Below are 16,190 nucleotides of genomic sequence, written 5' to 3'. Positions count from 1 at the left end.
CTTCAGATCTGTGAGCAAATTTTCATGTTGTTCATATTTCCCTAAAGAGTTTTAACTGTCATTCAGACAAACAAAGTTATAAATCATTTGTAAGTTAAGATGGAATAATAAGTATGGTTAGCTGAATTCTCTGGCATTTTCAAGTATTTTCCATTTGCAAGTAAAGTGCATGGTTATTCCAAGCTATTCGATTTTAGGTATATACCCAACAGCATTGAAAAGTATGGACACAAAAACTTGTACAAAAGTGTTCATAGCAGCATTATTCATAATAGCTGAAAAGTGGAAATAACATAAATGCCCATCAACTAATGAATGGTTAAACAAATTGTGATGTATCCATAAAATGGAACATTACTCAGCCATAAAAAAGAATGAAGTACTGATATATAAAGTAACATGGATGTAATTTAAAAACATTATGCTAAGTGAAAGAAGCCAAATAAAAAAAGCCACATATCATTTGCTCTCATTTGTATGAAATGTCCAGAATTGATAAATCCATAGAGACAGATGTAGATTAGTGTCTGTCAGGGGCAGAAGAATGGGGAGAGAATGATAATAGATATGGGATTTATTTTGGGGGTGATGAAAATGTTCTGGAATTCGAGAATGGTTGTACAACTCTGTGAATATACTAAAACCACTGAATTGTACACTTTGAAAGGGTAAATTTAAGGCATGTGAATTTTATCTTAATAAATCTGTATATGCTGACTGCAACCTATTTATTGAATTTCTAAAAGAAGACTTCATATTTTGCTAAAATAGAATTTGATAGGATACAGTATACCTTGTATATTATCGTGAAAATTATTTTTGAACCATACACTGTTTCAAAACATTCTCCCTATAGTTATAGAACAGAAAACAAAACAATTTTTAAACATAAATATATTTAAAAAATTAAAACACCTAAGAAATGCAATCTATGCATATGAAAAAGTACTATATATACATATACATACATATATATACATATATGTGTGTATATATATATATATATATATATATATATATATATTCATAACAAGTAGTAGCAACATCATTCATAAGCAGCAGTTAGTGTTTATTTTCCCCATATTTTGGTTTAACACCACAGTGGTAGTTTATTCTTTTTAGGGAAATTGCATAAGGTACATACAGCATATTATGAGTAAGTTATAGAAGACTGTGTAATTGGAAAATTAATTCCAAGTAACAACATTTCCTCTAAAAACACATTTATTATTAAACAAACTATTTTAAACTAGTGGACAATAAAATGTGCATATAATTTATTAAGTCCAAGATATATAGTCAACTTGCATAAAATTACATATGGCATTTTAAAAACAGCCTATTTCTAAAATATCAGTAATTCAGGCAATTGGGATTTCCACAGGAGATAAATTGCCATTAATTTCATTTTTATGAAGAAAAGGTCTGCCTTAAGAACATTACAACTACGTTATTAAGAAATGCTACAGCATATTTTAAAAATCAAAATGGTGAAACATATGCATTAGGATAGTCTTTCATGGGTACCAGCCCTATAGCAGCATTTTAGATGGTGGTTTAAATCTAGTTAATCACATTTTCAGATGACTTAGGTTTTTATTTTCTAGAAATACATATCACATGTATAGTTTAGTTAAGAATTAAAATTTTCATTATAAATGAAAACCTACCGTTACTGACAATGTAAAGATATAAGAAATAAAGTACTTGGATAGTCTAGTACTTTATTAGAAATATATCTACTAACTCCACAAAAACAAATTTTAAATACTGAAAATTTCTGATTTGGGAGAAATGAAATAAAACAGAGTGAATGGTTTTCTCTTCATCTCTAACTATAAAAATCCCTTTTGCCTATTAATTTGACCCGTCTCTGTTCATGCAATTTAATGAACCCTCAAAATAATTTACACATCTTTATACAGAATTCACATCTACATCAGTAAATTGCCAGTCTTTTTATATTTTCAGTGCCTTATCAAAATATTTGATAACAAAGTTTTTTATTCTATGAGGCAGGAAGATGTTTCCTAAGTACTTCTTTGGATGATGAGGATATAGAATCTGGGAAGGACACCTCAAATTCTATTAGAAGGTCACCACGTTGGTCAGGATTTTTTGGAAACGGCAGCCCATATCCAATAATTCTTCTTCTCATTCCAGGTTTCACAATATCATTTACTGCCATAGGTATGATTCTTCCATCCATTGTTGGCACATTAACTGAGCAGCCACACAATGCCTAAAATGGACAAAATAAAATTAACAAACTTCAAAATTTTAAACTCTAAACAAAAATACTACCAAGTGTAGGATGATACCACTAAGGTAAAATTTTAACTTCCAAAAGATCAGTAATTATAAGACTATTTCCCCATTAGAAATTCCCTTTGGGACATGCATAATCAGGCATGTTACAAAAGAAGGAAAGAAAAAAGAGAAGGAAAAGGAGACGGAGAAGGAAAAGGAAAAGAGAAGTAAAGGATGTCTTCCACATTGCCCTGGCATGAAATGGATAGTTTGAGGCTGATATAACAACATTCAAGATGCAGGGATGAAATGGGAGGAGAGAGAGAAATTCAAGACTAGAAAGAACAAGTAGGAGGGACAATGTTAGGACAAGGAATACATTTATTGTTCTAGTCAACGTTTACTGAGTGCCTACCATATGCCACACATTCCTGCTGAGCATATACAGACCCCACCTCAAGAAACGCACAAGCAATACAGAAGCAAGCTACCATGTTTCCCCAGAATAAGACCTCGCCGGACAATCAGCTCTACTGCGTATTTTGGAGCAAAAATTAATATAAGACCTGGTCTTATTTTACTGTAAGACCAGGTCTTACATTACATAATATAATATAATATAATATAATATAATATAATATAATATAATATAATACTGGATCTTATGTAATATAAGACCTGGTCTTATTACTATAATTAATAATATTTATTATATAATTAAATATATAATTAGAAATAATATTTTTGTTCCAAAAGATGCATTAGAGCTGATTGTCCGGCTAGGTCTTTTGGGGAAACACGGTAGTAATTATAATACAGTACAATGTTGGCGCATGGCTATGTGCAGAAGTCTTTGCACCTATCTTACCCCCTTAGCTTCTGGGAGTATAGAATGCTTGAGTTAAGCATTGGACCAGTAGTAGCTAGTATTGAGAAGATTGAGGAACAATAGTGTTCCACAGAGTAGAGCTCAGACAATGACACAGACATATACAAGATGAGAATAGAGCAAACTTAGGGAAATGAATATACATTTATGGGTAGAAATCAGATTAAAAATGATCCTTTATTTTAAGCTAAAGGGTTTGGACTTCACTATGTGGAATAACTTAAGGATTTTTAAGGAGGGAACTGACATGGCCATATTTGCAAGCTTATGGTCCCATTTGAGAAATAGTACCTAGAAATACAACAAATAAGAACTCATGTATTAAGCTAGTATGCTTATAAATTATTTTGTCTTTTAATACCTTTTTGTTATATAATTATTATTACAAATTAACAACTTTGGAAAAAAATCTTATACATGAAATATGGTAATGAGATTACAATGCAGATCTCAAACCATACTTGTAAAAACAGAGTAGAGTTAACCCAGTATTAGGCCTCATTAGGGTTTCCAGGTGGGAATTCCCACCTGTTCTCAGGAATTTTTTTCGCTTTCCCTTTCCAGTATCCCAAGAAAAGTTGGTTGGGAAATCAGGAAAATCGGCTCCTTGAACCCAGGTGGTTGGTAGTATCAGCCGTCACTTTGTGGAAACGATTCATTGTGGAGAACAGAAAACAGTTTATATCTCGGGATTCGGGAACCGGAAAGCGAAAAAAATTCCTGAGAATGGGCGGGAATTCCCTCCTGGAAACCTTAGGCCTCATAGTATATAATCCAGTTAGCACTTAAAATTGGCAATGAAGTTGTCAGTATAGGTAACTAAACTTAGAAAATACAATCTTTTCCATAAAAGAGGTATAAGAGTACCAGCTCAGGGGGTACCTAGGAGAATTTAAAAAATAAAGTGTAGCAAACATTAAATAAATGTTAGCTATTATTTAAATTCCCTAGATCAAATTCATGATTGTTTCGTTTCAGAATCTAGGTCTTCCTAACTTACCTCTCGTAAACTAATTTTAGCAGTATAAATTATATTTGATCCGTCTCTTTTAAATTTGGGGTGATCTTTATCTTTAATGATAAAAACGATGTCTGCTGGAATACTAGTTGGTGTTTCATCTCCTTCCCTTGGAAAAGTAATTTTGGTGCCTTCTTTCCATCCTTTTTTAATCTCAATGGTGAGAATTTTGTCCTCAGATCTGTAACTCCTTCCATCAGGGTTTAACCTTTTTCGAGAAATCTTCATCCGCTTGGTACAACCACTATATATTTCTTCAAGTGATACTCTCAATTCATGAATAACTGGAGGATCTTGTTTGAGGCGGGACGGCCCCACAGAATTCCTGTCTCTTGGATATCCATTCATGCTGAATCCAAAGGCACTAAAAGGATCTCCATCTACTTCCATTTCTTCAGAATCTCTACCACCAGCCATCCGTCTTCCAAAGAAAATTTCAAAGGGGTTAGAGCCTCCAAAAAATGCTGCAAAAGTGGCATGAGGATCGCCATGAAAGGTGTACCGAAAGGTACCTCCTTGTCCATCAGTACCTCCTGCTCCTCCTTTCAACCCTAAATGAAGAGACAAACAGGATTAGAATAAAGCTTGCAACTCTTCAAAGTTAAACTTTCAAAAATTGTATTACTAATAAACTGTGACTAACTTAGGATGTAATCATTAATATTGGCCAGAAGTGCTATTTTAACTAAATACAGAACAGCTACGTAACTTCTGATCATTCCAGCCTAAATTAAAATTTGAGCTTCAAATTCTTCCTCCAAATCCCCATTTTTGATGATAATTTATTCCTGAATCTCTGTTTCACAGGTAAATAAGAAAATAAAAATTAGGAACCTCTTATCTCATAATCTACTGGTTGGAAAACCTGAAGTACATAAATTTGTTTTTAAAAGATGTCAATTGAAAGGCCTTGAGAAATCAATACAAAATGCATAACCTAAATCTTTAAGTACCATTATCATCAATGACCAAAAACAATCAACAATATAAAATAACATAGTCATACCAACAAATTTTATTTCAGATCATCTTTTACTGTTTAAGAATTAGAACAGAACTCTTTCTGTGGCTGAAAAATCCTAATACTATGAAAAATGTTTTTTTAGACACTAATATTGTTATCACTATCCCAGATAACAAAATTGTTTATCTAGGCATACCATATGATAGCATTAATTTCAACAGCATGTAAAAAGAGACTGAAATTAAGAGCTGTAAACCCTCATAATGTGTAAGGCCTTTGGACCAGTTGTCTGCCTATTGTAGACAATTTGTTTCAAACACAAGTTAGTGACTCTAACCCTGTTCTCTAAGGCTCAATTAATAGGTAGCTCACAAGAGATTATGTATTTGAAGCATCATTTTCTACTACGTACCAAAAAAAGACACCACTAAAACCCACAAAACAATAGTATAGTGATCTTTTAAGGAACCAATACTGAGAAGAATTTAATATCATTACAGTATCAACAAACGTTCTCAAATGAGCCTTATGGGCATTGCTGACAAAAGAAACAAACAGGAACAGAATTTAAAAATTGTAAAACTGAAAAATTTAAGAGATCAAACTAAGAGATCCTAATATGTTCAAACAGTGAGTAATTTGAGGACAGGAAATACATTTTATTCATTTCTGCATTGCACATGCACACAGGACTGAAAAATGATAGGCCCTCATGTTTACTGAATAAAGGGAATGAATTAATTCTTAAAGTCTCCTAAATGGAAACTTTAAAAGGTGTCTTCAGTGTCAGGATAGAGAAGATGCAGAAGCAAAAGCAACATAAAATATAATCACACATACACATATGAGAGATTTAATTAAAAAAAAAAAATCTACTGTAATCATTCAGCCTGCTTTCAAAGAGACTTAGTTTTGCATGTCTTATTCTATTTGGCTACTTCCATCAAAACGTATACATGTACTCCACTTCACCCAACAGTCTCAGCTGATGTTTAAACTTTGACTTTCATTGATGAATAGAAATCTGGAGAAACCAAGAGAAATCTAATAATCTGAAAATTGTCAATATATGTATTGAATGATACATCCAAATAGCAGTTAGGGATATTCCTCGTAGAAACAGAATAACAAATTCAAGCAGGACAAGAACTTTTAACATGCAGCTCATCCAAAACATCTTTTAATTAAATTGTAGTGGTATAGTTATAACTCCAAATGTTAAAAAAAAAAGAAAAGCTAGTGACAAATTGTTTAAAAAATAATAGGCTATGTATATAACTCTAAGTCATGACCAACGTGACTAAACCATTAAATTATTTCAATCATTTCATCTTTTATTCCACAAACACAGTAATAATTTAACAGTTAATAAAGTAAGTTGAGTAGATTAGCCTATCCAATCTAACCCTTCACAAGACAAAACCTAAATGTTTGAATCCATAATGGATTCATAAAAAGAATAGTATTTTAAGTTATTACTTCATGGGTTTGGCTTTTCCCTAAAACCTTTTTTCTCTTCTGCCAAAAAATGGTAACTCAATCAGGATTACAGAGTGCCTGAGAAGATTCACAGTATGTAAAGTGACATTTATCAAAGCTGACAAAAAGCCTCCAATGGAACTCTGTGAAGTCTTCCTTGACACTAGTCAACTACATTGCTCAGATAAAGGATAAGACTTCTTTAATGACTGAGAAATCCTACCAAAATTCAATGTAATATGAATTATTACGCAAGTATCACTGCCTAGCACTTGCCGTGCCGGTCAACTCTTTTATTACATACATTTCAACTTCTCATGGAAAATTTTAATTCAACTGGATTCCCTCTGCCATCCAAAATGTTTCCTTAGACGCCATCATCACTTTGTGATCAAGGAATATACTCTAGAATCAACATTTGTCTAAGCTTTATTAAGACTGCTATTAGTTAGGGGTAGCTGGATGGCTCAGTTGGTTAAAGTGTGAGCTCTTAACAACAGGGTTGCCGGTTCAATTCCCGCATGGGATGGTGGGCTGCACCCCCTGCAACTAAAATTGAATACAGGCAACTGGACTTGGAGCTGAGCTGCACTCTCCACAACCAGATTGAAAGACAATGACTTGACTTGGAGCTGATGGGTGCTGGAAAAAACACTGTTCCCCAATATTCCCCAATTAAAAAAAAAAAGACTGCTATTATTTAAAAAACAACCAACAAATTTACAATCCAAAAACAAACATGTATTTGGGATACTATCCATAACAATGATTTCCACTAGTTAGTTGACTAAAAGCTTATCAAAAGAAACAGCATTGGAGAAGAATTAGGATTTCAACGAAAAAATTGTAAGACCTAACAACTCTTGTTTAAAGAGATCCAATATGTAAAAATCCAGATTTATAACAAGACTTAAGAGTTACCAGCATAATAAGATCCTTTAAACAGTTGTGAGTCACAAAAATCTAATATACTTATTATTAGCAATACATAGTAAATAAAGAGATCCAGTTGATTAAAAAATAAAGAACTGAAACAGCAAATTAGTATAGAGATTAATATATTAAATAAAAGTCTCATCATATAAATACTACCTTTCAGTATTTAGTCATTACATTATAAACAATAAACAGAAAAAGAAGACATAAAGAAATGTTAGAGAACTGGACTACTTTAAGATGTGTTATTGAAAAAGAATTTTTTAAGGTCTTTTAAAACAAACTGTGTTGACATCCATTGCACAATTCAAGAACTAAACCTAAAACATTTTGGGGAGACTGGTTCAAAATCTAATTTTAAACTTCTATAGTTCTGTTTTTTGTTTCTAAGTGAGTCAACTAGGGAGAAAGTTTCTGTTTTGTAAAATAGCATTATTACATACCATAAAATTAACCCATTGAAAATATTCAATTCAATGATTTTAGGAAAGTTGTAGAGTTGTGTGACCATCACGACAATCCAGTTACAGAACATTTCCATCAACACAAAGAGTTCTCTAGTTTCTATTTGTAGCTAATCCCTGTTCCTACCTCTAGCCCTAGGCAACCACTGCTCTGCTTTCTTTCTTTACAAATTTGTCTTTTCCATGCATCTAATATGAATGGCATCATATAATATGTAGTCTTTTACATCTGACTTTCATTTAGCAGTTTTTGAAGTTCGTCCATGATGTAGCATGTTTCATTAAATCAATCCTTTTAATTGCTAAGTAGTATTCCACTGTGTGTGCGTGTGTGTATGTGTGTGTGTACACACCACATTTTGGTTATCCATTCACCAAATGGTGGTACTTTCAGACTGTCTCCAGTTTGGGACCATTACAAATAATAGTGCTATGAAATTCACATACATGTCTTTGTGTGGACCTGTATTTTCATTTATCTTTTATAGATTCCTAGGAGTGGAACTTGGGTCATACAGTAAATTTAAAACATCATTTAAAAGCTGCATTTTCATGCAACTTTTTAAAAACACAGCATTTAAAATTGTGGATGTTGGAGATTTTCTAAACATGAATAAACTGGATCACTGGTTCTCTTTAGTTCCTAAATATAGAATACAGTATGTTGAACTCATATACTTCTCAGTTCATGATTTCTTTTTCCCACTGTCCCAGGCCTTCAAACAGAGTGTAATAATTGAAAAAAAAATAAAAGTATATCAGGTAAATTAGTAATAACTCCAATCATAAAATTCAGTGCTTTGTACTGCTAGAGAAACCCATAGGGCAATGGAACCAGGTCTGCAGGCACAAACAAATCCATGAAAGGCAAATAGAAAAAATACTCTCCCATATTTTCACAGTACACCTAAAGGGGATTTTTTTAAAAAGAAGAATTAATGAGACATTCTGAATAAAGGGCAAATAAATATAATGCTTTTCTGTAAAGGAAGACTAATTTCTAAAAAAGAATCAAATACAGTAACTTTTATTTAACTGTATTTTCAAGTAACATGACTAGAGAATGATATTTCTAAATAACATATTTAAAAACGTAAAGAAAGTATTCTCCCCTCACTACTACCTCTATTGCTTATATAAATTATCTGAGTCAAGAACAAAAAGAGATTCAGGGTACATAGATGATCCTGCTTTAGATTTTTTTTTTTTTAAATCACTCACTGATAACCAGTAAAAATCAAACTGGAGGAACATTACTCAAGAAAAACACTATTAAAAGGTAATGTTAAACCAAGAAAAATATATCATTTGGTGACTTGAAAATTCTGAAGACAAATATCCTCAGTAAACACTTGAATCCTATGGCTTAGTCATATGAACTGGAGCTATCAGTGAGATGTAGATTAAAGCAGTGAGTATCTGCTTTTCCATGGGAATTTGTATTTGTGGATTGCTTTACTAAATTATAAAATAAGTTCTTCAGAAAGAGTACTATACTGTTAGTATCTGAGAATCCTGCTTAGCTTTTGAGATGAACCAAATCATAGTATTTTGAGTAGTATGGCCATAGGAGCAAGCAGGATTGAACTGCTCAGTATTTGCCTTTTTCAGTATTTACTTTATAAGAACCTGACACTGCAGGTCCCCATCAGAACAAAGCCATCAGCAAAAACTGCAATTTTTGGCAACTCAAAAAAAAAAAGAAAAGAAAAAGAAAAAACCCTTAACACATAATCACCATTTATGTAAATTTAATTTTTTAACTCAAAATGAGCACTCACTGTTTTTATTTTAGGATCTATTTCTAATTAGAAAATTTTAACATTAAATGCAATAAAGGAAGCAAAGAAATAAAAAAGTTTTCATAACTATAGTGATTTAAAAGAGAACATTTGGGGAGAAAATAATAAAATAACTTAGTCCTGATATTAAAAATTGAACCTGTAGGAATTAAAAGTATTTTTTGTTGTTGTTAACTAGCAATTTAAAATATACTCTATAAGCTACACTTATATGGAGATGGACAAACTTAATTTAAAATCCAGAATGATAAAAGGATGATTGATCTTAAAATATCCTATTTACTGGATTCAACTAGTTTCTGATCTCACAATGCAAGAAACAAAAGTATGGCAGGGGAGAGGAAAGGGAAGTTGTCATGCTTTCCTCTATACCTAGATAGTAAAATTTCAGAAGAAATAATGTTACCTACATCAATAATTGTGCTAACTAGGTGTCCATTTTAGGTCAAAAACTGTATTTCTGAGATCTCGTTTTCTTGGCACACAATTACTGTTTACAATTAAGCTAAAAACTTGTTCTGGTATTTTATGACATCAGGAAAATTCTTTCCTCTCCAGGCGGAATGCCAAAAACAACTAGAGAGCTAAATGCCTGGGCCTTCTGCTTCTCAGTGAGACGACTCTGTCTTGTTCAATCTAAACTAGCTTTGCTATTCAAAGGCAAAAAACTTCTTTTGATTTTGTGAATAAAATATAAACTACCCAGAATCTAAGCTGCCAATCTTAAGATTTTAAGTGACCGAAGTATTCTTATTGTTTCGGGTAGAAAATTCATCAAAAAATAAAACAGGTTGCATAAGACTTTTGACACACTTCATTAATGTGTATGAGAATTTAAGGTTTCTTTTCAAATATACAATGTTAACATTATAAATCTAAAGGTAGAATATGGATATTAGAAAATGCCAAAGTCTAAATAAAAGGCGAAGAAGTCCATTTCATTCACAGCTATGAAATATTCATATGATCAGAAATGAAATGTTGCTTTTATCCATTATTTATCTTTCTACTTTTATTAATACGTCTGAGAATTTAATAATGACCTGAAGGCTGAGGGAGAAAGGAAAAAAGAGACACAGTTGGAGAGACAGAAAGATATTCATAGAATACTTACCTTCCTCTCCAAACTGATCATATATTTCTCTCTTTTTAGGATCACTCAATACTTCATAAGCTTCTGCGATCTCTTTAAATTTTTCCTCTGCTTGAGGAGATTTGTTCTTATCCGGATGAAATTTGAGGGCTTGTTTTCGGTAAGCCTTTTTAATATCTTCATCTGAAGCTCCTTTTTCAATTCCCAAAATGCAATAATAGTCTTTCCCCATTTCGAATGCCTTGAAATGAACTTAGATTTCCCTTTGTGAAAGAAAACAGCGTCCCCAGTCTTAGCAGTACACACACTCTAAAAAATAAACCGAGCTAGGTAATTTAAAAGTTAAAGCAAATCAGCAATTCAGCTTCGCTGTCGTAAGGCAGCAAGCAGACAGCGTCTCCGTATTTAATTCCTTCCCCAACAGCTCACTTACAGATAAATATACACTACACAGGAGACGGCCTCCTTCTAGATCCTCCCATTTTCACTACGTGTCTCTGTACTTTCTAGAACAGCAAATGCTACAGGACGTCACTTCCCCAGCTGCTTCTAGTCAAAGTACTGAGCTAGGTTTTCTCCTCCTCCATGATTAACTATTCATTCTCCTTTTGGCTCTACCATTTTTATTTCCTTTTTAAGAAGCCAAGTAGGTTGAGAAACCAATTATTTCAGCATAGAATGTCATAACTACACTTTTTTTTTTTTTACTCCATTCTAGGTGAAAAAGCAACAGAAATAATTATAGCCATTAAGCAGCCTATGTTCAAATCAGTTCAAGTTATTATACAAATAAAAGTACCCTTGAACTTATTTTAGGTATTTTCATTTCAATTTCCAGTTATTGAAATGTAAGACATATAATACTAAAATATGGTTTAAATTAAAATTTTCAAATAATTTGTGTCATTAAAAAAAAATTCCTGGGGTCTATCAATTAAATATACCAGGAAGTCAATATACCAATTTCACATTGTAAAAAGGCTATACCATAAACTTCAAAAGCAATCTTTTAAAAAAGGACTTAAATATGATTTTAGCTAATGATTTTAACTAGGTTTTTGTAGTATTCAAGAGTTAATAGTCATGGAAAACTAATATTTGTGAAATCGTCAGATCTGATCTTAGTTACTTCAACTAAAACAGAATGAGACACCCCCATTCCTATGGTCACTATTTAAAGAACTGTTGTGTGGCAGGAAAGATAGGAGCAAAGTATCAGGTTACGGACAGTAAATACTCATGTTTCTTACAAGACCTTAACTGGATCACCTTAAAATCTGGATATGCTATTTATGGGGCAGTAATATGAGAAATATTTTTTTTCTTTTAAAAACACATTTTTCCTAATTAGAAATATAAATCATTGTCAAAGAGTTTAGAAAACAGCAAAAATAAAATAAAAATCTCTATTTATACCTTGATAAATATTAGTGTATTTCCTTCTAATCCTTTTTATCCTATGAATATTTATGATTATTTGATGTAGTTTTGTATTTTTTATCAATAAAGTTTATATCATATTATTTACGTATCTTTTTGATGCCTGCTTTTAATATATATAGGGTATTTATGAGAAATATTTTGAATGTATATAGCTAATCTTTTATCTCCTATACGGTTTCCTCACCTTTTCAAAAATGTCCCCATTTCTAATATAATATTGGAAAAATGGATTAATAAGAAAATGTCAAAAGAATTGCATAGAGACCTATACTTAAGTATCTTAAGTCTGTAAACTTAAAAAAAAAGAAACATTTATGAGGAAAAGTAAATGTACATATATGTTTAGAGTATAATGAAAAGGTGATGATCATGTGTCAACTTCTAAAGATATGGGAACACCTACTCTATATGCCAAGCAGCTTTACATTAATGATTCAGCAATTCTTTCAGAACGTCTTTTTGCATTTTGATAGTTAAGATTTCCTATTTCTCAAAACTCTCTACTTTAAAAATACCTTGGTATTAGAAATTTATAATCACAATCTAGCCTACTTACAGGTTATGGAGGTTTGTCAGCTATTCAGCAAATTCAGAAAAATACTAATATACAAGTCACTTTACGACTCCTTTAAAAAAAAAAATCATTTGCAAGTTGGAGTCCAGCGTGCAGGTGTCAGCATCTAGAGCAGCATAAAATACAATAAAAACAGCCTATTCTAGATTTAATTTCCAAGAGAGTTCCTTTAAATATTCATTACCAAAGGAAAACTGACATTGCTATCTCTGAAAAGCCTAAATTGTTCCAGTGGGTAACACTGGGAGGAAAAAAAATGTAGCTTCTCATATGATTTAATCATTTTCAGAGAGCTAGAAATATAAGGACTTGACAGGTTAGATTTTAGAAGCTAAAGACTAGGTTTTTCACATTTCTGAGAAGTGCATTATATATTAACAAACGGGAAGAAATCTGGTTCTCCACACATAAAGAAGGGTGATAAAAGGATTTTCAAAGTTCTTCAAGTATCTTAAACACAAAAAAGAACCATAGTGGCAAAGTTGAAAGGCCAGATTTCACCTCAACTTGGAAATTTCAAGTTAATAAGGAAGCAACTATAATTTTAAGACTAATAAAACAGTCTAGCTAGCTTTTGATAATATGAGCAGATACTTGTACAGTTACAGCTTTGCAAAGTTTTGCAAATAATTCTTTCAAACATTTGGGAACAGTTATTAAAAATGATTTTAAAAGCTCTGTAAATACCATCCCTGAAAATTTGTCCTTAGAAAATAATTGAAAGAATTATTATATATACAAATACACTCATGGCAATTAGCTGCAATAGGGTAATGGATCAAAATGATCATTATTAAACTACATAGTATTTTCGAGACACTTAACTCTTACATTCATATTTTCAGATTGAACTGTCTTCTCCACCACATAGGGGCTTAAAATCCATTACACAATCACTTTACATTAAATGTTCATCATACAAGTTTGTATAAGATGAATGGGGGTTGTTTTTTTGGGGGGGAAACAAGCAATTGTCAGGCCTGTAATTAACTATCATGATAAAAACAGAGTATGTAAAGGAACAGTAGTGGCAACCTTTAGGGAAATGGAGCAGAGAAAAGATGTGAACAAAGCTCATTTAATAAATGTTATCAAAAGTAAAGATAAAAACAAAACAAAAAAAAACTATATAATAGTCTATTTGAAGTATTACTTAGAAACCACATAAATCCCTGCTTATTTGATGTTACAGGTATGTATATGTGTGGCAGAAAGTTTGAAGAGAAAAAAAAACTAGCTAGAGTTATACAACGTACCATTTTTTCCCTTAAATTTCTTTAAGGCTGCTATATTTTCAACAAGGTTATGAAATTAGTATTTGCATTTAAAAATTTTTACTTTCAACTATTCAAATGTTGATGAGATTATTCCATGAAGACACAATTCTTTCCTTTATTAAAAGAAAATTACAAAGAGTCAGATTCTTCTTCTCAATGTTTATAGTTTACAAGGTCAAGTTCTCATGCTGGGGTAGGGGTAGTCCATCTCTAACTGAAGACAAGTTACAATGTATTTTAAAGAAATGATTTTCATTTTTTCAACCAAATCAGAAAAATTAAATGTTTATTATTTTGTTTATCAAAGTTAATGGCAGCAAAGTTTTTGTGCTTTGTAATACATTTGGGGTAAATGTGTCACTCTATTTTAGGGAGCCATAGGCCAGGAAGAAGTAAAAATTCTAATAATATTTTATTTTGTTTGCAATAACTTTAAAAATCTTCCTTATTTGGGGTATTATGCTTTAATAATAAATATAGAGAACTTATTTTTATAAAAGCATGAAGTTTTTTATTTTATAATCACAGTTCAAATATTAAGTATGAAAATAAGAAACAAAAGAAAATATTAAATACGTTTACATAATAAGCATGAGAGCTAAAGGTAATTGTAATCACAAAAAACTAAAAGTATATAAGTAGTCATTGAACTGATGCCATCTGAACTTTCTACTTTGGCTTTATTCAGACAATAAAAAATAATATTTCTTTCTCCAATTCACAAATAATTTCTCATTTTGTAATAAATTAGTATACAGAAGGACAGCATGCCTTCTAGTCTCAGAAAATCAGTATTACAATTCAGATTATCACACTTAAGTACTTGAAGACAAATGACTTTCAATATTTTACCTATGCTCCTGTTGAAAACTTTTCCTGTCAATATTTAATTCTTAAATGGGTATATTTAGTCCTGAAATTGTGATTGCTATTAGAAATTATGATTTCCAGTCCCTGATCCTTACGTTTCCTCGAAAATAAGCCCCAGTTAAGATAGTCAACCAGACGGACGCATTTACTAGTACGTTATGATGATGTTTCAGAAGATGACATGACTGTATTTGAATAAATGTAGATTGTTGTACATTAAAATATAAGACATCCCCTGAAAATACGCCCTAATGCGTCTTTTGGAGCAAAAATTAATATAAGACCTGGTCTTATTTTCGGGGACATATAGTATAAGACCCAGGCTTATTTTCAGGGAAACATGGTATTATCCAAGAATAAGCAAACAGGCTCTTTTATACCTTGTTAACAGTACTTTAGATAGGGGAATATATAATCTCAAATATATGTATGTAACAGTAGTTATAAATTTTGCTAAGGTGGCACCCCCTGATGGCGTAGTGGTTAAAAGCACAGATTTTGGTGGCAGGTTAGCTCAGTGGGTTAGAGCGTGGTGCTCATAACCCCAAGGTTGCCAGTTCGATCCCTGCATGGGCCACTCTGAGCTGTGCCCTCCTTAAAAGGAAAAAAAAAAAAAAAGCACAGATTTTGGAACCAGACTACCTGGGTTAGAATCTTGGCAACACCACTTACTATCCTGTGTGGCCTTGGATGTAGCCTTTCTGTGCCTCAGTTTCCTCACCTATCAAATGGGATGAACATGAATGTCAACTTTATAGGGTTGTTGTGAGGATTAAACAAGCAAAATGTGTGATGCACTTAAATGTCACTGGCACATAGTGAGGACTACGGAAGTGCTATCTGCTATTATGATGACAATGATTTTATCATATGAACTAGAAGAATTTTTTAAGAAAAAAATTACCATGTGTATAACAAAATGTCTTTATTTACAAGTATACACATCCACCCACACAAAAACTGTCCAATTAAGAATTAATGGCTCTTTCCAAATATTCCAGTGAATATTTGCTACTTACTCATCTTGACTGTTAATATTTCATCATTAAAACTTCACATAGGTGGCATTCACTATATTTCAAATGCATCCATTTGTATTTCAAATGTGTCCATTGTATTTCAAATACAGTA

The 16,190-nt window shown here is 31.9% G+C and overlaps 1 protein-coding gene across 2 annotated transcripts in view; it reads right to left on the bottom strand.

The window, feature by feature from the left end:
* Positions 1–1,052: 1,052 nt before the first annotated feature.
* The window catches only part of DNAJB4 (DnaJ heat shock protein family (Hsp40) member B4), a 36,212-nt gene continuing 21,074 nt past the window's right edge, over positions 1,053–16,190 (bottom strand). Inside the window, exons 1-3 of one of the 2 annotated variants that reach the window (XM_019743353.3) lie at positions 10,917–11,311; positions 4,140–4,708; positions 1,053–2,242 (exon numbers count right to left, since the gene is read on the bottom strand). In XM_019743353.3, the coding sequence (XP_019598912.2) occupies positions 2,009–2,242; positions 4,140–4,708; positions 10,917–11,127 (1,014 nt within the window). In that variant the 5' untranslated portion in view covers positions 11,128–11,311 and the 3' untranslated portion in view covers positions 1,053–2,008. Of the gene's footprint in view, positions 2,243–4,139; positions 4,709–10,916; positions 11,312–16,190 lie in introns of those variants that run through there. The other variant, XM_019743354.3, reaches the window with a different exon arrangement.

The sequence above is a fragment of the Rhinolophus sinicus genome, chromosome 14 (assembly GCF_057876585.1).
Source record: "Rhinolophus sinicus isolate RSI-liver-muscle chromosome 14, RSI-T2T, whole genome shotgun sequence".
In the NCBI taxonomy this organism is placed as follows: Eukaryota; Metazoa; Chordata; class Mammalia; order Chiroptera; family Rhinolophidae; genus Rhinolophus; species Rhinolophus sinicus.
This window is presented reverse-complemented; position numbering and strand designations above follow the sequence as displayed.